Source organism: Harpegnathos saltator, unplaced genomic scaffold (genome assembly GCF_003227715.2).
Source record: "Harpegnathos saltator strain DR-91 unplaced genomic scaffold, Hsal_v8.6 scaffold362, whole genome shotgun sequence".
Lineage (NCBI taxonomy): Eukaryota > Metazoa > Arthropoda > Insecta > Hymenoptera > Formicidae > Harpegnathos > Harpegnathos saltator.
Genome location: NW_020230164.1, coordinates 22,131 through 48,752, shown reverse-complemented (window position 1 = coordinate 48,752; position 26,622 = coordinate 22,131). Strand labels below are relative to the sequence as shown.

Below are 26,622 nucleotides of genomic sequence, written 5' to 3'. Positions count from 1 at the left end.
CGCTTCTGGAAGTTTCTCGAGAGGATGCCGTGATTTGCAAGAAGTGCTTCCAAATAATGCTAATATCGACGCTTCGATGTCACATTACGAGTTGTTGTTGTTCCATTTCTTATGAACAGCTAACAATGTAACCTAGTTGGCCGAGCCTAGCTCGTGTACATTCGTCAAAACAATAGCATCCAATGCTGATTGGAATACTGATTAAAAACTCGAGCACAAGACATTGTTTTCTTTCATGTGACATCGAAGGACGGTCGTATTCGTTACTCTTCAAGTCTGAACGTGAATTCAGATTAAACCAATCCCGCTCGAACACGGTTGGTTTTTCGCGAACTATAAATATTAAGGCTAAGGCGATCCGAGGAGACAACGTCGTCATTCTTGACACACAAGTCCGGTACACCGCAGCGCTAAGTTAGGAGTCTCCCACTCTCTATCCGGATTCTCGCAAGATACTCACCTTTTTTGTTGATTATTAAACAAGCTGTTTTTAAGAAAACAAATCTAATAATTCGAACCTCCTGTACCGTATCCAAACGCATTTTATTGCAACTTTCTGTCGCGTGGGAATCAGCGACATTTTATTGCACGTGTCGAACGTTCACCACTTTGCAACCGATCAACGAAGAGCTTCTGTTTCAACGCAGCGAAGAAGCCATTATCATCATTTAATTCGAGGCAAGAAGGTAACGTCTGATACACTTATCTATTATCTATTCGTAAAATTAAATAATAAAGTCGTAATTGAAATATGATAATAAAATTAATTTATTTTTTTACTAGACTAAATTTATTTTTGCTACGAAAAGAAAAATGTAACAATGGAATATCTTTTACAAAACAAATAACATTTCATTTAATTTTTAATTTAAATTTATTAGCATAAATAAATTATTCTGTCATATACTTTAATAACAAATCATTTTTAAAAGATGTATACGAGGGTGGTCCGATAAGTACTTAGCCTACAAAAGAAAACCGAAAATTTTGGAAAAGTGGCGATTTATTTCTCAACATAGTCTCCTTTTAGCTCGATACACTTGAGCCAGCGATGCTCCAACTTCTTTAACCCGTCTGAAAAATACGTTTTCTCGAGATCTGCAAAGTAGGCCTCCGTGGCGGCGATGACCTCCTCATTCGACTCAAATTTCTGCCCGGCGAGTGACTTTTTCAAGTTTGGAAACAAAAAGAAGTCGCACGGGGCCAAATCTGGAGAATACGGTGGATGGGGCAGCAGTTCGTAGCTCAATTCGACCAATTTGACCGTGGCGAGGGCGGAGATGTGAGCCGGGGCGTTGTCATGGTGGAAGAGCACTTTTTTCTTCGCCAAATGGGGCCGTTTCTTCTGCAATTCGGCGTCGAATCGGCCCAGTAATTCGGCATAGTACAGCCCTGTGACCGTTTTGCCCTTCTCCAGGTAGTCGATGTAGATCACACCTTGTGAATCCCAGAAAACGGTGGCCATCACCTTTCCGGCCGATAGGACAGTCTTCGCCTTCTTCGGAGCACGTTCGCCGGGTGAAGTCTACTGTTTCGACTGTTCCTTGGTCTCTGGTGTGTACCAGTGGATCCATGTTTCGTCGACGGTCACAAAACGACGCAGAAACTTCTTCGGATTGCGCTTAAACAGTGTCAAACACTGCTCTGAAGTGGTCTCATGGTTGCGCTTGTTGTCCGGAGTGAGCAAACGCGGCACCCATCGCGCCGACAGCTTTCTCATGCCCAAAATTTCATGCAGGATATGATCCACGCGGTTTTTTGAGATGCCTACTGTCTCAGCTAGCTCGCGCACCTTCAATCGGCGGTCTGCCAATACGAGATCGTGGATTTTTGTCATGTTATCCTCCGTGGTAGCCGTTTTCGGGGCACCTGGGCGTGGCTCATCAAAAACCGACGTGCGACCACGTTGAAACTCGTTAAACCAATTTTTGACGGTCGCCATCAAAGGAGAAGAGTCACCGTACACAGCATCCAAGCGCTCTTTGATTTCGCTGCGCGATTTCCCTTCCAAAAACAAGAATCGAATCACCGACCGATATTGCTCTTTTTCCATTTTTCTAAAATCCGCGGACACGCCCGCTTCCACACGCGGTCAAAACAAAACTACGAGTCCGATTCGGCTGAAATTTCGACAGTAGCCGTCTACGAGAATGTACTACACGATAGTAAATTTCTCTTGCGATAGTGGCGCCATCGGGCGGTGAGGCTAAGTACTTATCGGACCGCCCTCGTATATTGGCTAAGAGTGGATTTCTATTAACTTTTCGTCTCTCATTATAATTCTCTCTTCTTTATTTGGGCATTAATACTAAATATTCTTTATATACATATACACTATATATGTGTCATTTATTTATATATATATTGTCATGTAATTAATATATTTAATCAAGCCGTAAGAACACGAGAAGAGAGGAAGAGCGAGCAAGTGCACGAGAGAGAGAAAGAACGAGCGAGAGAGAGAAAGAGCGAGGTATAGGAGTAGCGAGAAAAATCTCGCGGCTCACGTAGTCAATAAGCTAGACGAGCGGGAAAGAAACAGCTAATATGTCGACGCTCGTCTAGTCTCCCATGTGCTACCTCGCGAACGTGAAAAATAATTCCTCGCTTCGCACGTTCCCTTGACACGAGACGCTACCGCGTCTTTTGACGTCTCTGGAGCGTGAAAGATGAAAGAAAAGCGGAGAGATGTTCGCTTAGCGATAAGATCGCCGCTACCTCGCCTCGTGCTTACTGCCGCGCGCCGCTCAGTAGTGACAAAGACGGAACGATTGTCTGTCGTCTGTCTTTTTCTAACCTACTATCCATTGCATGAAAGTAGTACGGACACGAACCTAGGCGCATTTTACTTTTATCACCGCGAAAGTGCACCTAGCGGACGTAGTTTAGGCGCATTTTGGTCAGATGGCGTATCTAAAATGCGCCTAGCCGTACCCCCGAAATACGGCCGGTGGCCGCTCTCATTCTTCTATCTGGCTAAATTACTTAGATAAAAACGAAGAATCGGTCTTCGTCTCACCACCAGCGAATAGACAATCGCGACGAAGCGAGCCAGCAGCGATGTTATCGTAAGGCAGACGTCGCCGTCCCCCCTTTCGCCCCCTTGTTTTCCTTTCCACATTGTTTTATATTCATAATTCGGGAAGAAAATAATTTCGAGAGTTCGGACGATTTCTAGCAATGACGCGACAGAGATAACGCGCGGCCACATTAATTTGTCATGACTTTTATATTACTTATAATTACATAAACGCTCATATATGCAAATTATAGATAATTATTGCGCGTATATTTTAATATTGTACAATATGGCACATAATAACAACTTCATTTCTTGCAGTATTTTTTTAAGATCTTCGTTGAGGTCGTGAATTAATTATTTTCTTCATCAATCAGTTTTCTGCAAAAAATAAGATTTTTTAAATAAAATATTAAATGTTTCTCTTCTCTTCTCTCCGAAGAGTTAATTAAAAAATATGTACTCCACAGAGTCAACTAACAAATGTATAGTCAGAAGAGTCAATTTAAAAGTGTACTCCGAAAAGTCAATTTAATAGCGTATTCCGAAGAGTCAATTTGAAAGCGTATTCTGAAAAATCAAATTAATATTGTAATCCGAAAAGTCAATTTATAATAGAATATTTACTTCGATGATTCAGCTAAAGCAAAAATATTTATTATTATATTCAGAGAATAATAGTTAATTTATTATTTATACTTATCTTACTTATGCTTACCCTACATATGCTTCTTTGAATGAAAAATTTAATTTGTTGACTGATTCAGATTCAGATTTGTTAAAATATCTCTTATGCGCAACTCTTGAACAGGTAGGTAGTAAAATAACTTTTTTCTTTACGAATTTTATAAACTTTTCACGAACATGAAAATTGAAAGATTCTCAGAGAACAAATAACTTTTCTTGAACATTTAAATCAAAGGAAAATCTTTTCCCATTAATAAAGAATGAATAATTAATATCTCACACAAGAGGAATCTTCATCCTTGAAATAACCGCGTGATTTTGCTTTTAGAAAAGTATAATATTGATGTAACAGTAACAAATGCTACCCAATAACGGTGCAAATCTTAAACGTTTTTGAGAAATGCAGTTTGAAGTTTAGTCTTTTCTGTTAATGTTGTTATAACAGAAGAATTACCAATTTGCTTCAGTAGTGCAGTGGATGAGGCTTTGTGATATGAGCGTAGAGGTTGTTCAAGTGTGTTATTTTTACTATCACAGGGAGAACTATGTAGAATGTATAATAATACGCAGACAAATTCTTTACATAATCATACTTATTTTTTTAGCATGAATAAAAATGATCAATGTTAACGTGATAAGTGTATATCGCAATTGTACGTGTACGCAATTGTACACATACACACACACATACACACGTATACCACTGATGTCAAAACCGAACAATTCGTGAAAATTTTTTATTGATCGCAATTGTACGCAAAGACGAAAGAGAAGTACACGGGTCTCCGTGGGTATCTCGTCATATTAATTGTCTATGAGCTGATAAACAGTTGATCTCCGGTATTTACAAGTTACGCTTGTCCGCAGCTTGTTCGGTTTTGATATCATTGGTATCAGTGATGCGAATTTGGTGACGGGCTTGCACGAGGATTCTCCCCCCCCCCCATGCACGCACACAGCCAGCTCGGCCTATCCGTGTGAGCCACGCGATCGGCAATTGTCGACGCGCCGAGTGAGCGAGAGAGAGAGAATATCATTCCCTCCTTATCGCTCTCGTTCTCGCTCAGCGAGCGAGCCTAATTCTTTCTTGTCCATAATCTGAATCGCGGGCACGACTGTCTCTCTCTCTTTTCCTCTCTATGATAATACTGAAAAGTTTTGTCTACTCGGCGCGCCGAAATTATTACAAATAATATTTTATTATTAATAATATTATTTGTAATATTATTATTTGTAATTTTACTTGTAATTGTATAATAATATTACAAATAATACAAATTTTTACTAATTTTATTTGTAAAAATTTATATCATTTGTAATATTATTTGTAATAGTATTGATAATATTCGGCGCCAAGAAAATGAGATATATTTTATTAATTATTTTGCGAAGTCGGGCAGGTTCACAGGTTTGATTATTGAATTGTTTAATAATATTTTAAGAATAATTTTAAGTTATACAAGGATGTAGTATGAAATATAAAAGAATATTGTAACAGAATCAAGAAGTACGAAATGAAACCTCTTTGCTTTTATTACAATATCCTGCAAGATAATACATATTTTTCATACGGTATTAAATAATCTCCAAAAACAATTACATCCGTGAAATTTTCTATCTGCGCGAAAAAAATTCATAAAATATATTTGTTTCGTCGCTCTAAATGAGAAAACTCTCAGAACAATGTTATAGTTGTTCAGTGCACTATTCAATAAAAATATAATAATACTATGTTTGTATGTGTGAAGAATATTTGCTAACTTACAGGATATTGTAATAAAAGCAAGGAGGTTTTATTTCGTACTTCTAAGGCCAAGACTTATTGACGGCTAAAGACATATTCGAATTGATCTTGCGTTAATTGGTCGGATCAGTGATCGGTCTTGCCTTAACTTCCAAGCCTTATAACTCGGAATGTACTCAATGAAATGTAACTTTGTTAGAGTGTTTTGGAAAGCTCTCGAGATAAGCTACAAGAGTATGTAATAAAAAATCGTAGTTTCTATTTAAAAAAACATTAATGACCTTGGCCTGATTTTGACAAGGTCACTTCACTCAAGGTCAAGTCCACATTTCCGTTATGTGTCGTCCTTCAAGCCACGTTCAACGTTTGTTCGAAAAATTTTTTAATAAAATCATCGATAATGGACCATATCACTTTAGTTAGAAAAGTCTGGAAACGGTCAAATACCTCGAAAACGAAACATTTTTAAGAAAAATGTTTCCAACTAAAGTTGTAGGGTTTTAAAAGTTCTATTGAATGATCATATCCGGTTGACCTTGAGTAGAGGAGTCAAGGCGAGGCCAATGCCAACATGATTTTTTAAATGGAATATCCCATTTTTTATCACAGTGTTACAGTTGACAGCGAGATGTTTCTGAAATACTATTTGATGACCTATTTTTCCCAACAACTAAAGTATCAGTAGCAGGACACCTATAGAGACAGCGCGGTGTCTCTATAGCTGTCTCACTCCTATTGCCTGCATTCAAGCGTAGAGAGAGTGAGACAGCTATTGGGGGCACCATTAATCGTACCACGTCTGGTAATGCTTTCTCTCTTGATCGTGCGACGTGCGATAAGGATGCAACATCGGAACGTCTCTCACCACTTCTCCTTCTTCGCTTCTCTCGCGCTGTACAGTACGCCCATATGCATATGCGTATATGCCTGTCATCGGTTTCGATTGTTTTACAGGCGTATACGACATCGCCGAGGGACACCATACCTGCCTCTGAGTGTACTTCTCTTTCGTCTTTGCGTACAATTGCGATCAATAAAAAATTTTCACGAATTGTTCGGTTTTGACATCATTGGTATACGTGTGTATGTGTGTGTACAATTGCGTACACGTACAATTGCGATATACACGATTATCACGTTAACATTGATCATTTTTATTTATGCTAAAAAAATAAGTATGATTATGTAAAGAATTTGTCTGCGTATTATTATACATTCTACATAGTTCTCCCTGTGATAGTAAAAATAACACACTTGAACAACCTCTACGCTCATATCACAAAGCCTCATCCACTGCGCTACTGAAGCAAATTGGTAATTCTTCTGCTATAACGACATTAACAGAAAAGACTAAACTTCAAACTGCATTTCTCAAAAACGTTTAAGATTTGCACCGTTTTTGGATAGCATTTGTTACTATTACATCAATATTATACTTTTCTAAAAGCAAAATCACGCGGTTATTTCAAGGATGAAGATTCCTCTTGTGTGAGATATTAATTATTCATTCTTTATTAATGGGAAAAGATTTTCCTTTGGTTTAAATGTTCAAGAAAAGTTATTTGTTCTCTGAGAATCTTTCAATTTTCATGTTCGTGAAAAGTTTATAAAATTCGTAAAGAAAAAAGTTATTTTACTACCTACCTGTTCAAGAGTTGCGCATAAGAGATATTTTAACAAATCTGAATCTGAATCAGTCAACAAATTAAATTTTTCATTCAAAGAAGCATATGTAGGGTAAGCATAAGTAAGATAAGTATAAATAATAAATTAAATATTATTCTCTGAATATAATAATAAATATTTTTGCTTTAGCTGAATCATCGAAGTAAATATTCTATTATAAATTGACTTTTCGGATTACAATATTAATTTGATTTTTCAGAATACGCTTTCAAATTGACTCTTCGGAATACGCTATTAAATTGACTTTTCGGAGTACACTTTTAAATTGACTCTTCTGACTATACATTTGTTAGTTGACTCTGTGGAGTACATATTTTTTAATTAACTCTTCGGAGAGAAGAGAAGAGAAACATTTAATATTTTATTTAAAAAATCTTATTTTTTGCAGAAAACTGATTGATGAAGAAAATAATTAATTCACGACCTCAACGAAGATCTTAAAAAAATACTGCAAGAAATGAAGTTGTTATTATGTGCCATATTGTACAATATTAAAATATACGCGCAATAATTATCTATAATTTGCATATATGAGCGTTTATGTAATTATAAGTAATATAAAAGTCATGACAAATTAATGTGGCCGCGCGTTATCTCTGTCGCGTCATTGCTAGAAATCGTCCGAACTCTCGAAATTATTTTCTTCCCGAATTATGAATATAAAACAATGTGGAAAGGAAAACAAGGGGGCGAAAGGGGAGACGGCGACGTCTGTCTTACGATAACATCGCTGCTGGCTCGCTTCGTCGCGATTGTTTATTCGCTGGTGGTGAGACGAAGACCGATTCTTCGTTTTTATCTAACTAATCTAGCTCGCTCGTGAACATAGCACAGAACAGAACCAAATAATTATGGACATAGCACGGAATAGTACCGACAAATCGTGGACATTGGCTTAGTAGTTCATGTCCATGAAAAATGGACCCAGTTGGCGCTTCGAATCAGCCAACTTTTCCATAACGCTGTAAATGCAGCCATGCCCGCTCTCAGGCTTCTCTCTGCTCGAGTCGGGATGCGTCCCAAAAGTCATTAAAAAAAAGTGACAACCTTTATGTCCGCGACCGTACGTAAAATAAATTCAACCAATCACGAGCGTTCCACCAATTCCGCAATCCGCATGTCCCGCCCTCATGGAACTGCACCACAAGGGCAAGAGCACAGGCTTTTGCATAATACATAATACATAATGCATAAGAGAATAAACCAATTAGTTTTCTTCATTTCCCTCCTCAGGATAGAAATAAGGAACTCTGATTGGTAGATTCTCTTACGCGTTTTGTATTATGCGTTGTGCAGAAGTCTGTGCTCTGGCCCTAATTATTTACTTTTTACGTTTGTTTTTCCATTCCGCTATTTCGAACTCCATGTGACCGTACCCTAATATAAAATTAGTGTTTACGCAATTAAGAGCTGCTAAGTCTTTTGTTGGCCTCTGGAGCCGTTGAATGTGGTTTTTGTCACTACGAAACTAATTTTTGACTATTGGGTCTTTGTACGCGTGATCCTTGTTTTTCTTACCACTCTTATTCGACATAAAGAATGGCATATGGAGATATCCACTTCCCCCAGAGCCAGTTATAGAAGGAAAGAAAGAAACTGAGAGCTGTCAAAAACTTCGTAATTATGATCAATTTAGATGAGTATACGGAACGTATACGATTAATCAGACAATACGCACTCGACCATAACGTTTCAGAAATTCAAACCACAGACATATTTCGAACATGTTTCCAGCAATTAGAGACGAAATATTCAAGAAAGCCAAGCACACTGGCGAATTTGTTGAAACTTTCTTGTTTACTCATTTTCGCTTCATTCATATTGCTAACTTTATGCAGTCAAAAATGGTTGAGTGATATACTCGTCAGACTTTGTCAGAATTCCATTTATCCTAGTTTATATATTTTACGCAAAGTGGCTGTGCCTGTTATGAGTTTATATCCATCATTATCTGGTTTGTAAATATAATAAAAAATTAAAATATTACAAGCCAATATTTCAATATAGTTTTGAAGTACTTTTATGATTAATATATGTAATATTTTAGAATTATATGATGAATGGTGCTTGATAGAAAATCCATATTTCTATGTAAATGATATGGATTGTTTGGCATGTACTGTAGTTTATTCTGTACCAGATTTAACTGGTCACAATATCAGTAAATCTTTCAATGTCGGTATACCATACACTAAAGCTGAAAATAATACAGAAATTAAGATGAATGATCTAGTTAATATATATTGGAATAACTATGATATCTTTGATCAAGATGCTGAAAAAATCATCTCTAATAATGAATCTTTCAAGTAAGTTCTTATACATAATTTTCCTAACTAATGTTAAAACAAAATCTTTAATTTACAGAAAGAATGCATAAACTGTACTAATATTGCTATTGAATATAAGTTAAATATGCATTAAATATTTATTTAGAACCATACATGACATCATGGTTGATAGACTAGATATGTATCCAACTAATTCACTTACCACTCATATATTATGGAAGATAAATCGCATGAAGCCAAACAGAATACTACGAAGACTATTTCCAAAGCCAACTGAGATTCCAAATTGGTGGAGTCAAGGCATAGAGAAATTTGTTTTTATTGATGAATCAAAATCACCATCTTATGTATTGGTAGGAAAATAGAAATATTTTTGTTATCATGATTCAGAGTGAAAAATAATTCATTCGTATATGAAGACAAAAATCACTTAGGTTCTCAAGTATACAAATCAACCTATTAAGCAATTTAACTAAAGCCAATGTTTATTATTTGTGAATGTAACAATTCTTAATGTAATAGTTTCTTTTATTTATATCTTTAGCCTAGTCCTGAATGTAGCAATATTGTGATACGATGCACAGCTGGTGCAAGACTGATAAGAATGATGCCAAGTTCAGAATGCATACAACATTGTAGATCATCTACCATTCTATTGTCTGCTGGGCATACATGTGAGTATAATTAATTAATACAACATAAGTTTTTCTTAATTTTTATTGACATATTAATGTTTCCTTTTTTTTTTCATTTATATCTTTAAGTATGGTACAATTGGTGGTATTGGAGACCTGTGAGTCTGCCTGTATACAATGCTACTGATCTCTCTATCAGTTATCTAACATCGTTTTGTTAACATTCCTAATAGAAATATTCATAATCCAAAACAATAATGTACACATGTATAAATTATGTTTATATGAAGTTTTATATTTTATTTTGTCTGCAGTTTTTTTCTCATTAGTTAATAATTCTTAGAGTTAATTTCTCAATTCAGTTTTGTTTACTTTTAATTTAAATAATTTTCTTTCTAAACGATATTCGCAATTAAAGTAGAAGATATATAGAAATGAACAACGATAACAATAAATAAGTTATACGCAAATTGTGCTTGTGGAAATTCAATATACTACCTCGTACGTATAACTGTACACAAATGCAAATAATTTCAGCGTAGGACGCAAAAAAGCGGATTCACAGAACAGCTTTCCATATTCACTGGTTGCTTGCATCATTTTTACAAATGTTTCTCTCAAATCTCCCTTAAAGTTTCAATAGATAGGATATTTCGCTTCACGACGATGTGCGATTGTCGAGGAAAGGTTTCCTCCGCTTGTGTGAAATATCGGAATGTCATATTGAATCCTCTGGTATCGAAGTCCAATCCGTGTCTACTCAAACTTCTGTTTGAGTTTCTGTTTATATAACACAGGCACTAGTGAAAGCAAAGCAAATATGCACAGCATGATAATACTGTTCCACGACCATGCGTCGCTCGATGATGTCAACTTGTGTAATGTCTGTCCAGCTTGTATAGCCACAAAAGAGGGTGGTGCAACCCCGAAGAAAGTACCGACAATGAATGGCATCATTGGCACGCCGATCACTGGGCTGGCTAAGTTGATGAACCAATTCGGTAGTAACGGTGTTACCCTGAGAAACAGTATATAGTTCAGCAGATTGTCCTGATGCTTGTTTACGATTACTGTCCACTCTTTTGCTTTTCTTGGGAAGTATCGGTATAACAGTCGCCTGCCCAATAACGAAGACAACATGTAACACAGGGTGGCACCAATCGCACTACAGGTACATACGAGCAGAAGCGCGACTGGAAAGCAGAACAGGAATCCTGATAGTATTGAAAGAAAGATAGAACCAGGAATGGCAAATGTTTGCAGGCTATAGATTATTTTTTTAAGGAATATAATGAATATCTTTCATTAATCTTATTCATACCAATTGTTTCATATATATATATATACATATACACATGTGTACATTTATACATATATATATGTATATATACATGTAGATATATATTACTACTAATTTTATGCTAAATTTTTATCTTAATGATGTATATAAATAATATATTAAATTAACACAAATTAAATTAAATATATCTTTTTGACTATATAACATATCAGCTTGATATAGTTATTTAGAATTTGATAGAAAGTTACCATCTAATACATCTAACAATTGTTATGAATGAGCACATTGTAGTAGGAAATATTTGATAGCAAAGAAACATGAGCATGTGATATATTCAAGGATACAAGATATAAGTGACAAATACACCAGCCAATACTTGAAAATAATAGAGATCTTTATATCGTCCTAACAATTTCCCAAGATTTTTAGCATCCTCTATATGAAGTGGTAGTTTCATATGTTGTTTTTCATCTCTGTAAAATATACAAATAATCTGTACATTCCTCATATTTGATATAAAACTAAATATATATTTTATATGAGATACACAAACATATTAATGTAAAAATATATATCAAACTTTTGGACTTACTCTTCTAATTCTGGGAAGCTCATATATACATAAAATAATGCAGTCAGTGAGACTATAAAGATCAACCCAACAGTTAACAATGTTCTCCTAGTTGAAGCTTTCTCACTTGCTGTTTCAAATGCTACTATGATACGAGTATGAATAAACATTTAATTGTAAATAGATTAAAATTAAGAATAAAATTAAGATTTATATTCAGGAAGAAAGAGCATCATACTTAAAGAGAAAAGAAAATAAGATTGCAATACACAAAATTAAAATTTGACAATATTTAAAATTTATAAATTATATAGTAGGTTATGCAAATTTGTTGCAAAATTTGTCGAAGTAATTTTTTTCTCTATGATATGTACATATGTACATGTGTTTTTTAAATATCATTATAAAAGTGCATCGCATCATATTCAATATGCATACAAAATTGTGTACGCATATAGATGCATTGCTTCCTGACTCGCATTCTTTGCAAAAAAACAGCAGAACAATTAATCATGCTTCACCTGTTCTCGTGTCAACTTGCGAACTCATGTTTCGCGTCACTTTCATTATTTCTCCCATCTCCCTGAACAATCTTCGATAATGCACTTCCTCGTGCACTCTTTTTGTTTGTTTTGTCGTCACCGTATACGAGTGCAAATCATGTAGTATTCCTCAAGGAACGGATGATAGTTCAGTTCAGTTCTTTATATGGCTCCGGACTGCAAACAGCAATGTCCATACGCCATTTCCCAGTAGTATGATGTAAAAAGAAAAACAGGGACAGCGCGTACGCAGTCCCCACGATCAAAAAATTATGCGTAGTTACAAGAACCACATCCAACCGCCACAGAGGCGAACAAAAGACTCAGAACCGATGATGGATACAGAGAGAAACCTGAGAGCGGCACCGAGCGAAAACAAATGTCCTGATACGCCCCCTGAGAAAATAGACGTCAACTAACTCGATGTTTCGGTAACGATACGAGATTTGTGTCTGTGATTTGAGTCTGGTTTATATTCGAGCTACTAAAACAGACTATAGTCAGAGAGAAGCTTGAGAGCGGTCACGCCGGCGTTTTTGGTGTTTGAATTTTCACGACTGATTTTATCGCCATCTGCGCCCATTTGTTGCCCATTTGTAGCCGGGAACTACAGTAGGTGCGTTCGGCATTACATATCTGAGATGCGAACTAGCAGATGGCGAGCATGCATCACGTGACCTTCGAGCAAACCGAGCATAAAAGTAAATGTCGAACGATCCCGAGGACTCGGAGCTGTCATTTGAGTCTTGTTCGCCTCCGTGGTGGTTGAATGTAGTTCCAACGCATATTTTTTGATCATGGGGCACGCGGACGCGTGATCCCTGTTTCTTTTACCTTCATAATCGTTGACTGGCGTAGGGGAAGCGTGTAAAGCGTGGGCTACAATGGCCGTAAGGAGTAAGAAGAAAGCGTGAACAGTAAGAAATGGACCAACCACAGTTAATTATTTTTGTCATAATCGACTGTGATTGGTTTATTTCTTACCGCTTACGCTTACTTCTTACTGCTTACTGTCATTCTAGACTACGCTTAACAGCTCAGCCCAGAGCCACTTATTGAACCAGAACCAGAAGCTGTCACTTATTAATTTTGACCTCAAAATAAAATGTAAATATCAATATCCAGGTATTATAAGTGGCAGTAAGTGCGTAAGAATACTAGTATATTTCAATTAAATAATTTTACAATATGAATAATAAATAAAAATATGTGGATTACAGTATACAGAAAAATATGTAGGATAAGATAATAGCCCAGGTAGCAAACAGACGTCATTATGACGTCGAAAATTAGTTATTTGCTGTCTAAACTTGACGTCAGGGATTGACATCGTTATGATGTCCAAAAGACGGTCGAATGTCCCAAAATATTGACGTCATGCAAGGACCGTTTTTTGACGTCATAGAAGGACCGTATTTTGACGTCATAAATGGATCTTTGGACGTATTTATCAGCATACAGGCAGCAAGATGATATATTTAGGACATAATGAAGACGCAAATATAGTACAAACATAGACATATACATCAGATCATTAATTTTTTTATTGAAACATAAAAGCTCTTATTTACATAATATATAATATATTATTATAGAATCAAATAGAAATAGAATATATGTAATTTTTGACAGTATAACTAAAATCATTTCTTCAATTATCACACTTTCGTAAATTAAATGGAATATAACAAAAAAAACTCATATTAGAGGATATTTGAACTAATACATTAGTCCAAACCATGTACGATTGGTAAGCATACGTAACAATTGTTATCGTTAGTATAAGGCAATAGAATACATTTACTGTCAATGAGATTAACAAGCCATGCTTTTAATTCACTCAAAGTGCGAACAACATATATATTAAGCAATGACGCTTACCTTTTTCTGCAACCTGCTTCGTATAATTTTCATTTTTATTTATAAGCGTAGAATTAGTAACTTTTGTTCTAGTGTTAATAGTTGGAGCAATTATAGATGCATCGTTATTTGTGTAACTTGCAAAAGAATTAGTAGGTATTTCTTGTAATACACAATCTCTGTAAACACAAACAAAAATTTCACAAAAAAATCAGAATCAAGAGATTCTCAAAATAAATACGTAATTGATGACAATACATTTATTTCCTATTTTCATAATTTTTATCTGCAACGTACCTACGTTGTGTTTTGCAAGGTCCATTTTTCAATTGTACTTAAAAAAGGATATGTTTTTATAAACATGAAACATGAAACGCGCATAATATTTTATTATATTGTAACATAGTACAAGAATAAATGAAGGGAAAAACAATGATAATATTCTTATCCTTATAAATGTAAATTATGTTTGTCTCACCTGATTTATCAAGTTTTGCTGATGGCTGTAGAGAATCACAGTTTTCATCGTATTCGTCTTCACTACTTATGACATATTTTAAATTTGGTTTGCGTTTTCTTACTTTGTACGTCATCTTCTACTTCAGTAGATTGTAAATCAGACACTTCTTCACATTCTTTTAGTTTTTCAAAGGCCTTATCAAATTCATCTATATATAAATAACAATACTTTAAAATATATTTATATTACTGTACAAATAACAAACGAGTATAATGTTATACATAAAATACATACCACAAGTAAAAAATATACGTTTCACCTCATACAATGCCCATGTATTTTCGTTTACTTGTTCTTCAGTAAACAAGTGCTTTTTTAAATTGAACACTAGTCTTGTATGGAGGCCACCAGACTTGACTTTTCAGAGGCGTAAACCATGATCGATAAATCAATGCAATTGTACCTTCTTCATGAGTATTGCTGACAAATTGAATACCCACAAGACATTGTGAAACTATATTAACAAAGTTGCAAATAAGTTACTTCAGATTAATTTTATTTTAACTTGCATTGGACGTATTTAACCTAAGTAAACTATTAACGTAAATCTACCTAGATTTCACGTCCCCTTTTCATTGGGCATGACCAGTGATGGAAATCTCCCCCACGAAAACAAGAACGTTGTGTCTACGTGAAATCCATGTGATTTTGTGGATTTCACGTGAATACAACGTGCATTCCACATGGAATCCACGTATGTTTTTGTGGGGCTTGGCCTTTTGGCACACTTACGCCACAGAGACTTTTCTATCTGTGTGCTCAGCCTACAATCAGTTTATCGTGCGATATAAATAGCAATATTTTTACGATAAACTGAATGTAATCGAGCTTCTCCCTCCCCACAGATTGAAAAGTATCTGTGCATAGATGTGTCAAAAGGTTATGATTCCCATCACTGTCCATGACGTGTTTTCAAGGTTAATGATAAAATACACATTTAATAGGTACTTACATTCAGTACTCAGCCTTTACATTAACCGTATTGAGCTGTATAAGCACAAGCTACATGTACATATGCACTAACACAGTAAATAATTTGCGAATGAGCGAACGAGAGAGATATTTCACTGATCGCCATTTGCACTTTTCCACGTCGAGTGCTTAAAGTCGACGTCCCATGGAGAACGGAACATGCGAAGCCAGCACGACCAATGGGTGCATTCAGTACTACAAGCGCTTACTGAACGCTAAGTGAGTTCTTGCATTTGATTGATGTACATTTTTCGTTCTAAAGGAATATGCCAAATATATTTATATATAAAATATATAAATATATTTATATATATATTATATATTTATATATATATTATATATTTATATATTAATATATTTATATATAAACAAACCTTTTTTAATACTTATCGAAAATCTGATACGAAATTTTAAAGAATTGTTATTACGGAATCAACGTTATAAATAATTATATTAGTACGCAATTATCGTCAGTTCATGACTGAAATATAACGTCAAAGTGGTATAGCATTTTGACGTCAATTAGAAGTCATGTAAATGACCGTATATAAATTGGTCATTTTGACGACATTTTGACGACATATGACTAAAAGTGACCAGTTTTTAACGTCAAAATAACGTCTGCTTGCTACCTGGGAGGTTTCATTATAAGTTTTGCATTTGTTGTGGGACAATTTGTTTCAAGATGATACCAATGATGAAGATAGAAATGCACAACCAAAAGTTTTAAATTATGCAGAAAAAATTGTACCACGTTTCTCAGACAAAGTATTTAAAATGCATTTTCGAATAACAACTTCTACATTCGAATTATTAATCACAAAATTACATAATGAAAGCAATAGTAAAGACCAAACAAATGTTGACTGCAAACCGGTTCCACTGGAAAAACAATTAATAGTTACCCTTTGATATTTATCTAATATTGAGTCTTTTCGGTAAATATGTTAAAACTATATATCATATTAATTGTATATGCACGCTAATATCAGATATAAAACAAACTATAACTATCATAATATAAAAAATATTTCTTAATTTTCTCATTCTTTTTTAGTTCAGTGGCTGATCGTTTTGATATTAGCAAAAGTACCTGTTGGAGTATACTCTACAAAACATGTAACAGTCTGTTACAAGTTAATATTAGATATAAGATTATATCGTGGCCAGATAGAGAACGTGCCCTAAAAATAATTAATGGCTTCCCTAGTAAGAAAAAAAAATTTCTCTTTATAATTCCTTTCTGATTATATCAATTTTTAAAACTTAAATTCTATTTCAGAAATTATTGAAGCTATGGGTGGGTGTCATATTAATATTTTGAAACCAAAACATAATCCAAATTCTTACTGTAACAGGAAAAACGTTCATTCCATACTTCTACAAGGAGTATGCAACAGTGATAAAGTATTTCTAGATGTCTATGTTGGACAACCTGGTTCTATTCATGATATGAGATTATTTAAAAAATCTGATTTATATGCAGGGATACAAAATTTATCTATTCAGTTTCCTAACGATAGTCATTTAGTGGGAGACTTAGCCCATAAGTTATTACCATATCTTTTAGTTGGCTTTAAAGATACAGGTAGACTAAATAACCGACAAAAAATTTCAATAAATTGATATCACAATGTCGTATAGTAATAGAAAATGCTTACGCATGTTTAAAAGGAAGATTTAGACATTTAAAATATCTTGAAACAGTTAGGCTCAATTTAATATGTTTATTAGTCGTATCCGCATGTATTGCGCATAATATTTGTATTTTAAATGGAGATGTATTCGAAGAAATTATCGACGACATACACTCAAACGCAAAAAACCCGGTACACTAAAAATTTGGGAAAAAATTACAAAATTTCAAATGATCATAACTTGGTAAATAAAGAAGATACAAATATGCGCAGAAATGCAAAATGAAGCTTGAAACGTCCTCTTTAAGAATATCTGAATGGCAATTATGCTCGGCCATTTCTTTCAAAATGGCGGATGATAAAGTGAGAGGATGCAAAATTGATAATCAAAGGTCCGTGTTTGCGATGGTGCATGGTGTGCATCAGGTATCGCAGCGTAATGGGACCAAATGCACATGAAAGTATAGAATGTTATCTTTAAAATGCTACTTTACCGAGCTCGATGTGATCATTTTTCACTGAGTTGTTCCAAATTCTGCTAAAAATGCAGTTTTCTTGTTAAATTTGCATAATTCAGTGAATAAGTATCGCATCAAGCTCTATAACGAAGTATTTTAAAGAAAACATTCTATACTTTTAGGTACTTTTTGTTCCATTGAGCTGCGACACTTACTTTGCTCCATGCGACGTCGCACGCTCGAACCTTTTTTTTAGCAACTTTTCATGTTCTCCTTTTTATCACCCGCCATTTTGAAAAAATATCGTTGCGCACAATTTCGATAGATCTTTCGAAAAGTACGGTTTCAAAGCTTTCAAACCGTTTTTGAAATTTGCTGCTAGGATATTTAGGTGCCGAGATATTCAATTTCGAATTTGCAACAAATATCGATTCAGCGAGGCTTAAGGGGCTAAGAAGCTTTGCGGTTCGTTTGGCTCTTTCATAATTTCAATAGCCGCGTTCATTATTCTCTATACAATAATTTACACAATTTTGCCAATTGGAAATTTAATTTTTATCAAAAGATATTCTTTACCCTTCAGTTACGCATGATCACTGTGGTATACACTTTAGTTCGCGAAGCTGTCCCTAGCTCTCTACCTTCTCCGTACGATTGGCCATTATGGTACACAGCTTGAATATACTGTTCAGGATGGTGCCTGAGTTCGCGGTGACCCGGCGCGCGAGATGCCGAGTCGCTGGACGCCACCTGAACGTCGAAATTCCCTGGCGCTCCTAATCCACGGAGCCGCTGCGACGCGGCGATCTGGGTTGTCGCGCGCACGAGCCCCTCGGCTCGCACGCGAGTTCGAGCTGCCCAGGGCATATAAGAGTGCCCGCGGAGACGATCAGAGATTGCCTTCGTACAGTTTTTGGCCTTCGTATGGTCCACCGCCGATAGTGGCACTATCTCTTGTACGCTGGACTTCGCGAGTTTGTCAGTACGCCGGGCTTACGTTCTGGCTTGACTGAGATTCTGTCGGTGCGCCGGGCTTTAACGCCTGGCTTGACTGGATTTTTCTTAAATGTATGTGCCAAGACAATAAACAAAGACAAACAATTTTCCTTTTCCGAACGTGTTCACTCTGATAAGCGCTGCCTCGTGCGACTTTTCTTTTTCCGTGATCTTTTCCTTTCGAGGCGCGTTGCTTCGTGCAACTTCATCAATTTAAACCATAATTGATTGTTTCGCATCGAAATTATTGCGTCGATTATGGCGACGATAAATCCTGAAAAGGCTGCTCAAGTTATTGCTTTAATTGAAGATGGCAGAAGTCGAAGGTACGTTGCTCAGGCACTTGATTTGTCAGTGTCAACTGTGCAACGTGCTTATGCCAGGTACTTACAAACCAATTCTTTCCATAGAAGGCCTGGTTCGGGACGTCCTCGATGTACCAATCACAATGATGACCGATTTATTGATTCAAATTCGTTAAGAGACAGACATCGAACATCTGTTCAAATTAGAAACAATTTAAGGGATGTCCGCAACATTAATGTATCCGTTAACACCGTTCGGAGAAGATTAAAGGAACAAAATCTGCTTTCGCGCAGGCCAGCAGCTGTACCTTTGCTTAAATGTCACCATCGCGTAGCTCGACTCAATTTTGCAGTTGAGCATAGAGACTGGACTTACGCAGACTGGAGCAAAGTACTCTTTAGCGATGAATCTCGTTTTTGTGTCTATTCTCCAGATGGACGAGAACGAGTTTATCGTCGCGGTGGAGAACGATTTGCAGACTGTACGGTAAGTGAGAGGCATAGCTACAATGGAGTGTACTCTGTAATGATTTGGGCAGGAATTTCAGCTAATGCTCATACAGATCTGCACTTTTTTGACAAGAATATGAACGCAGATGTATACGTGGAAGACATACTCATTCCGTATGTTGTTCCGTACGCACCCTCCATCGGAGAGAACTTCTTGTTTATGCAAAACAATGCTCGACCACACACTGCGAGAAGAGTGCTTGATTTCTTCGATGAAGTTGGCATAAATCGACTCGATTGGCCAACAAATAGTCCAGATTTAAATCCAATCGAACACTTATGGGACAACCTCGGCAGGAAAGTACGAAATCACATACCTGCTCCTCAGTCACTGCGAGAACTGCGAATAATTCTCGAAAACGAATGGAATACAATTACGCAGGATGAAATTAAAAGACTAATAAGGAGTATGCCTGATCGTATGAATGAGGTAATACGCGCACGAGGCAATCATACCCACTATTAGTACACACACACCACACACACAGCAGAGAGGGTTTGGAGTCATTAATTACTGCAGGAGTGACGAACTGCGGGGTCCTTATCTCTGCTGTAACACCACACACACACACACACACACACACACACACACACACACACACACACCACAAGGAGGGTGTGAAATCTTGAAATACTGTGGAGCTGACGAACCACGGGGTCCTTATCCTTGTGGTATACAAACACACACACACACACTACATACAATGGGACTTTTCCTACCAGCAAAACTCCATGCGGTTTATATTGGGAAGACTTACAACCATAATTTGAGCTAATGACAGCGGTATCTTAAAACGCAATTCATCTTTATTACGTAATATCGATTACGCAAAATGAAGAACCTAAATTGAATTTTACTTTCATTTCCCTGGCTTTCAAAATAATAAATGCAAATCATTGAATATATTGTGCAGGTTATGTAAATTATTATATAGAGAAACATGAACACAGCTATTGAAATTATGAAAGAGCCAAACGAACCGCAGAGCCTCTTAGCCCCTTAAGCCTCGCTGAATCGACATTTGTTGCAAATTCGAAATTGAATATCTCGACACCTAAATATCCTAGCAGCAAATTTCAAAAACGGTTTGAAAGCTTTGAAACCGTACTTTTCGAAAGATCTATCGAAATTGTGCGCAACGATATTTTTTCAAAATGGCGGGTGATAAAAAGGAGAACATGAAAAGTTGCTAAGAAAAGGTTCGAGCGTGCGACGGCGCATGGAGCAAAGTAAGTGTCGCAGCTCAATGGGACGAAAAGTACCTAAAAGTATAGAATGTTTTCCTTAAAATACTTCGTTATAGAGCTTGATGCGATACTTATTCACTGAATTATGCAAATTTAACAAGAAAACCGCATTTTTAGCAAAATTTGGAACAACTCAGTGAAAAATGATCACATCGAGCTCGGTAAAGTAGCATTTTAAAGATAACACTCTATACTTTCATGTGCATTTGGTCCCATTACGCTGCGATACCTGATGCACACCATGCACCATTGCAAACACGGACCTTTGATTATCAATTTTGCATCCTCTCACTTTATCATCCGCCATTTTGAAAGAAATGGCCGAGCATAATTGCCATTCAGATATTCTTAAAGAGGACGTTTCAAGCTTCATTTTGCATTTCTGCGCATATTTGTATCTTCATTATTTACCAAGTTATGATTATTTGAAATTTTGTAATTTTTTCCCAAATTTTTAGTGTACCGGGTTTTTGCGTTTGAGTGTAGATATGAGGGATGCAAGAGAAAATGATGATTTTATAGTAGAAATAAATGAAGATGAAGATAATAATGATGGTGTGGTGAAAAGGGCAAAAATTATGAATATTCTTCCAAACATATTTTTTTATAGAAGTTTGAAATTGTTCATCAAATTATCCGATCAAATTGATTAATATCAAGATAGATTCATTGGTCCAAATTTTTGTTTCTTCACATTTTTCACCTTTTTCACCTTGTACATTTTCCTTATTTTCTTCTTTTTTCAATTGCATATTAATAGGTTTGAAAGAATTATCTATAAAGACGAAAAATTTATAATTTCTGAAAGCGTTTGTACATGTTGTATATATTCACAGTGTTTGTATGTTATGTGTATACTTCTAAATAATTTATTCTGCATCAACTTTCAAAAAATAAGCAAATGCTCTTACCTGTTTTATTATATAAATATTGTATTCCATCAATTACTAGTAATTCACATGTGCTGTTTAACGATGATCTTAAACAATTATTATGGGTTATGTGACAATCTTTCGCGCACAAATAGACATATATCGGCGGTGTTCCGAAATTCACTGCCAGTATTGAAGTAAATTTAAGTACTGGCAGTGAATTTCAGAACGCAGCCATCTGCGAACCAGAGAGAAGCCTGAGAGAGGGCAAGGCTGCATTTACAGCGTTATCGAAAAGTTGGCTGATTCGAAGCGCCAACTGGGTCCATTTTTCATGGACATGAACTACTAAGCCAATGTCCACGATTTGTTGGTATTATTCCGTGCTATGTTCATAATTATTTGGTTCTGTTCTGTGCTATGTTCACGAGCGAGCTAGATTAGTTAGATAAAAACGGAGAATCGGTCTTTGTCTCACCACCATAATGTTACGTCCTAGAAGAGGAGCGCAACTTTCCGTTCGCGAATAAGGCGAACCTCGTTCGTAACCGCGTGCCAGTGAACGGGTCAGGGACCCGACGGGTCCCTTACTCGGACATCGACATACGACGAGCGGTCCGTTTTTCGGTCAAGGACGCGAGTCCCTTTACCGGGGATAGGACCATGAGTTGACTGTTGGAAGGTGGGGTGATTTTGAAATTAATTGGTGATAATAACTATTAACAAATTTATTAAAATAAAGATGACAAAATTATATAACGGCACGGTTTGAATTAACAAATTTATTAATAATAGGATATAACGATGCGGATTGAATGTTTACAGGTTTATTAAGATGAATAGCGACCCAAAATGATGTAATTGAATGGTTTGAACATGACAATTATACTTAGATGAATGAGTGTATGTGTGTGTGTATGAGTGTATGAAATGGAAAAAGAAAGGGATAGGAAAGGGAACGAATATTAATAGGAAGTTCAAGGGTGGAATAAATAAAATAGAAGTAGGAAGATAAAGTAAAGAAAACGAAACTTACTACTGATTCAGGATGAGTTGACACAAGCAGAAGTGAGAATGGCGCAAATCTGCGTAGGTGTTCTCGTTTCCAATATTCGTATTCCGATTAAGGCACCAAATAGTCGTTCACTTATATAAAGAGGAAGCCCGCACTTTTTCCAAAATCCAAATGCTTGAATATTTGAATACTAAATATTTGAATGAACTGGAATTATGAAGATTTGAATCTGAGTTCTAATGCTCAAGATCTGAATATCCGAGTTCTGAATATCTGAGTTTTGAATATCTGCGTGAGAGTGCGAGTCTGAGCTTTTTCGTTTCCGTGTTCTTCTGTCTCTCAAAATAGTCGTCGCGGAGGCAGATTACCGCGGTTTTTATATCAATGATCGGAGGCAGAAGCTATCAGGGTGGGTAGAGAGATGGCCCTTTTAGAGAGGGGTGAAGCCCTAAGGAGAACCAAATGAAGTTAGAGATTTTGTTACTAATTTTTATTATTGGTCCTGGTTGACAGTAGTGGGAAAAAGTCTTAGCCATTAGCGAAGTTAAAAGACATCGTGGGAGGAGACAGTTAGTTTTTGGAGATATGAATATGGAAGGGCTAAAGGGTGGAGCGTGGATGTCTCATAGTTTTAAGTGGATATGATATGATTGGCTGAATGAATTAGGCGCGACAAGCGTGGAGGTGGTGGATTCTTGAGATAGAGAAATATGTACAAGCGGCCGGCTGGAAAAATCAAAATGCCGTAAATCGAAGCCTGAGATAAGAGTTTATAACCATCGGTGAAGTAGGCTTTGTTGGTTAACTGATAGGGCACATATGGTTTTGGATTGGGAAGATGTGAGTTTCAAGTTTTAGAGCAGGAATGCTCTGAGTTTCTTTGTTTTACTGAAGGTTTGTTAGCGCGGAGTTTCAAATTTTTATAGCTAGGACGACGGACACATTTGGCGAACACTACCCAGATATAAACTTTAAACGAAGACGTAGATTTTTACAACAGGGCACTGTTTCCTGTTATGGAATTTTCCCGAATCGCCTTTCATTTGGCGCGACGGCTGTTCGCCAGATGGGTCTGTTTCCTAATTTATATTTATATATGTATATATTCCTATTATAGTTATATTAGGAGAATATAAATCCGCGAGAGGAAAGAATTTTTACTAATTAAATCTACAGGACGTAACAATAAACTGAAGCGAGCCAGCAGCGATCTTATCGTAAGACAGACGTCAGCGTCCCCTCTTACATTCCCTGATTTTCTTTTCACGTTGCTTTATATTCATAATTCAGGAAGAAAATAAGTTTGAGAGTTTGGACGATTTCTAGCAATGACGCGACAAAAATAACGAACGGCCACATTAATTTGTCATGATTTATATATTACTTATAATTACATAACCGCCCATATATGCAAATTATAGATAATTATTGCGCGTATGTTTTAATATTGTACAATGGTATATAATAACAACTTAATTTTTTGCAGTAATATTTTTAAGATCTTCGTTGAGGTCGTGAATTTATTTTTTTCTTCATCAATCAGTTTTTTGCAAAAAGTAAAATTTTTTAAATAAAATATAAAATGTTTCTCCTTTCTTCTCTTCGAAGAGTTAATTCAAAATGTGTACTCCATAAAGTCAACTAAAAAAGGTATACTCAGGAGAGTCAATGTACTCCGTGAAAGTGTATTCTGAAAAGTCAATTTAATAGCGTATTCCGAAGAGTCAATTTGAAAGCGTACTCTGAAAAATCAAATTGATATTGTAATCCGAAAAGTCAGTTTATAATAGAATATTTATTTCGATGATTCAGCTAAAGAAAAAATATTTATTATTATATTGAGAGAATAATATTTAATTTATTATTTATACTTATCTTACTTACGCTTACCTTCTTTGAATGAAAAATTTAATTTGTCGACTGATTCAGATTCAGATTTGTTAAAATATCTCTTATGCGCAACTCTTGAACAGGTAGGTAGTAAAATAATTTTCTTTCTTTACGAATTTTATAAACTTTTCACAAACATAAAAATTGAAAGATTCTCAGAGAACAAATAACTTTTCTTGAACATTTAAACCAAAGGAAAATCTTTTCCCATTAATAAAGAATGAATAATTAATATCTCACACAAGAGGAATCTTCATCCTTGAAATAACCGCGTGATTTTGCTTTTAGAAAAGTATAATATTGATGTAACAGTAACAAATGCTACCCAATAACGGTGCAAATCTTAAACGTTTTTGAGAAATGCAGTTTGAAGTTTAGTCTTTTCTGTTAATGTTGTTATAACAGAAGAATTACCAATTTGCTTCAGTAGCGCAGTGGATGAGGCTTTGTGATATGAGCGTAGAGGTTGTTCAAGTGTGTTATTTTTACTATCACAGGGAGAACTATGTAGAATGTATAATAATACGCAGACAAATTCTTTACATAATCATACTTATTTTTTTAGCATGAATAAAAATGATCAATGTTAACGTGATAAGTGTATATCGCAATTGTACGTGTACGCAATTGTACACATACACACACACATACACACGTATACCACTGATGTCAAAACCGAACAATTCGTGAAAATTTTTTATTGATCGCAATTGTACGCAAAGACGAAAGAGAAGTACACGGGTCTCCGCGGGTATCTCGTCATATTAATTATCTATGAGCTGATAAACAGTTGATCTCCGGTATTTACAAGTTACGCTTGTCCGTAGCTTGTTCGGTTTTGATATCATTGGTATCAGTGATGCGAATTTGGTGACAGGCTTGCACGAGGATTCCCCCCCCCCATGCACGCACACAGCCAGCTCGGCCTATCCGTGTGAGCCACGCGATCGGCAATTGTCGACGCGCCGAGCTAGAGAGAGAGAGAGAGAGAGAGAGAGAGAGAGAGAGAGAGAGAGAGAGAGAGAGAGAGAATATCATTTCCTTCTTGTCGCTCTCGTTCTCGCTCAGCGAACGAGCCTAATTCTTTCTTGCCCATAATCTGAATCGCAGGCGCAACTGTCTCTCTCTCCTTTCCTCTCTATGACAATATTGAAAAGTTTTGTTTACTCGGCGCACGGAAATTATTATAAATAATACTTTATTATTAATAATATTATTTGTAATATATATTATTTGTAATATTATTATTTGTAATTTTATTTGTAATTGTATAATAATGTTACAAATAATACAGATTTTTACAAATTTTATTTGTAAAAATTTATATCATTTGTAATATTATTTATAATAGTATTGATAATATTCGGCGCCAAGAAAATGAAATATATTTTATTAATTATTTTGCGGAGTCGGGCAGGTTCACAGGTTTGATTATTGAATTGTTTAATAATATTTTAAGAATAATTTTAAGTTATACAAGGATGTAGTATAAAATATAAAAGAATATTGTAACAGAATCAAGAAATACGAAATGAAACCTCTCTGCTTTTATTACAATATCCTGTAAGTTAATAAATATTTTTCATACAGTATTTAATAATCTCCAAAAACCATTACATCCGTGAAATTTTCTATCTGCGCGAAAAAAATTCATAAAATATATTTGTTTCGTCACTCTAAATGAGAAAATTCTCAGAATAATGTTATAGTTGTTCAGTGCACTACTCAATAAAAATATAATAATACTATGTTTCTCCCCCGTGGACGCTACCTTGTCGTGGTGGGGGAGCTTGCATGTCCTGATGACGTACAGGGCTATACCAGGGGTTTCGACCCCTGGCAGGTTCTACCATGCCGGGGTGGC

The 26,622-nt window shown here is 35.7% G+C and overlaps 3 protein-coding genes across 5 annotated transcripts; 1 reads left to right on the top strand and 2 right to left on the bottom strand.

Moving 5' to 3' along the window:
- The first annotated feature begins 8,333 nt into the window (after positions 1–8,333).
- Positions 8,334–10,854, top strand: LOC105181417 (uncharacterized). The gene is made up of 5 exons (XM_011138171.2): positions 8,334–9,090; positions 9,184–9,445; positions 9,573–9,780; positions 9,972–10,101; positions 10,192–10,854. The coding sequence occupies exons 1-5, from the start codon at positions 8,760–8,762 to the stop codon at positions 10,281–10,283; spliced, it is 1,023 nt and encodes a 340-aa protein (XP_011136473.1). The 5' UTR covers positions 8,334–8,759; the 3' UTR covers positions 10,284–10,854.
- Positions 10,536–12,795, bottom strand: stas (Transmembrane protein stas). 2 transcript variants are annotated; one of them, XM_011138168.3, is made up of 4 exons: positions 12,455–12,795; positions 11,955–12,078; positions 11,707–11,835; positions 10,536–11,326 (listed from the first exon to the last, which is right to left on the bottom strand). In XM_011138168.3, the coding sequence occupies exons 1-4, from the start codon at positions 12,510–12,512 to the stop codon at positions 10,819–10,821; spliced, it is 819 nt and encodes a 272-aa protein (XP_011136470.1). In that variant the 5' UTR covers positions 12,513–12,795; the 3' UTR covers positions 10,536–10,818. The 2 variants fall into 2 exon arrangements, with proteins under 2 accessions (XP_011136470.1, XP_011136472.1); XM_011138170.3 differs by having other exon boundaries at positions 11,955–12,075.
- A 1,310-nt stretch (positions 12,796–14,105) lies between these two features.
- LOC112588969 (uncharacterized) lies at positions 14,106–15,993 on the bottom strand. 2 transcript variants are annotated; one of them, XM_025300415.1, is made up of 5 exons: positions 15,808–15,993; positions 15,090–15,309; positions 14,814–15,003; positions 14,633–14,669; positions 14,106–14,514 (listed from the first exon to the last, which is right to left on the bottom strand). In XM_025300415.1, the coding sequence occupies exons 3-5, from the start codon at positions 14,926–14,928 to the stop codon at positions 14,316–14,318; spliced, it is 351 nt and encodes a 116-aa protein (XP_025156200.1). In that variant the 5' UTR covers positions 14,929–15,003; positions 15,090–15,309; positions 15,808–15,993; the 3' UTR covers positions 14,106–14,315. The 2 variants fall into 2 exon arrangements, 1 of the variants encoding a protein (XP_025156200.1); XR_003113145.1 differs by lacking the exon at positions 14,633–14,669 and having other exon boundaries at positions 14,305–14,514; positions 15,808–15,986.
- Between the last annotated feature and the right edge of the window lie 10,629 nt (positions 15,994–26,622).